Genomic DNA, 457 nt, shown 5'->3' on the forward strand with positions numbered 1-457 from the left:
CCCCCCCTCCCCATGCCGCGCACTCACAGCCCCCATCCCTCATCCCCAGATCTCGGAGAAGCTCTCGCAGCTGCAGGAACGCCGCCGGGACATTGGGGAGCGCTGGAAGGAGAAGATGGACTGGCTGCAGATTGGTAAGCGCAGGGTCGGGGGGCACCCCTGGGGGGGCTGAGTCCGCCCGGACGCCTGGATCCACACTGTTCCCCCCGCTTCTCCCCGTCTCCCCGCAGTGCTGGAGGTGCTGATGTTCGGGCGGGATGCCAGCATGGCGGAGGCCTGGCTTTCCAGCCAGGAGCCCCTGGTACGCTCGGCGGAGCTGGGGGGCAGCGTGGCCGAGGTGGAGAACCTCATCAAACGCCATCAGGGCTTCCAAAAAGCGGCCGCCGCCTGGGAGGAGCGCTTTGCCGCCCTGGAACGCCTCACCACGGTGAGGGTGGGGGGCACGGCGCGGGGGGGG

General features: G+C 69.8%; 1 protein-coding gene across 1 annotated transcript in view; it reads left to right on the forward strand.

The window, feature by feature from the left end:
• SPTBN2 (spectrin, beta, non-erythrocytic 2) overlaps nt 1-457 on the forward strand; it is a 22,218-nt gene that overhangs the window by 15,191 nt on the left and 6,570 nt on the right. Inside the window, exons 27-28 of the mRNA XM_010573125.1 lie at nt 50-134; nt 231-427. Coding sequence (XP_010571427.1) covers nt 50-134; nt 231-427 — 282 coding nt within the window. The remainder of the gene's footprint in view (nt 1-49; nt 135-230; nt 428-457) is intronic.

This window comes from Haliaeetus leucocephalus, unplaced genomic scaffold (assembly GCF_000737465.1).
Source record: "Haliaeetus leucocephalus isolate CR32 unplaced genomic scaffold, Haliaeetus_leucocephalus-4.0 Scaffold364, whole genome shotgun sequence".
Lineage (NCBI taxonomy): Eukaryota > Metazoa > Chordata > Aves > Accipitriformes > Accipitridae > Haliaeetus > Haliaeetus leucocephalus.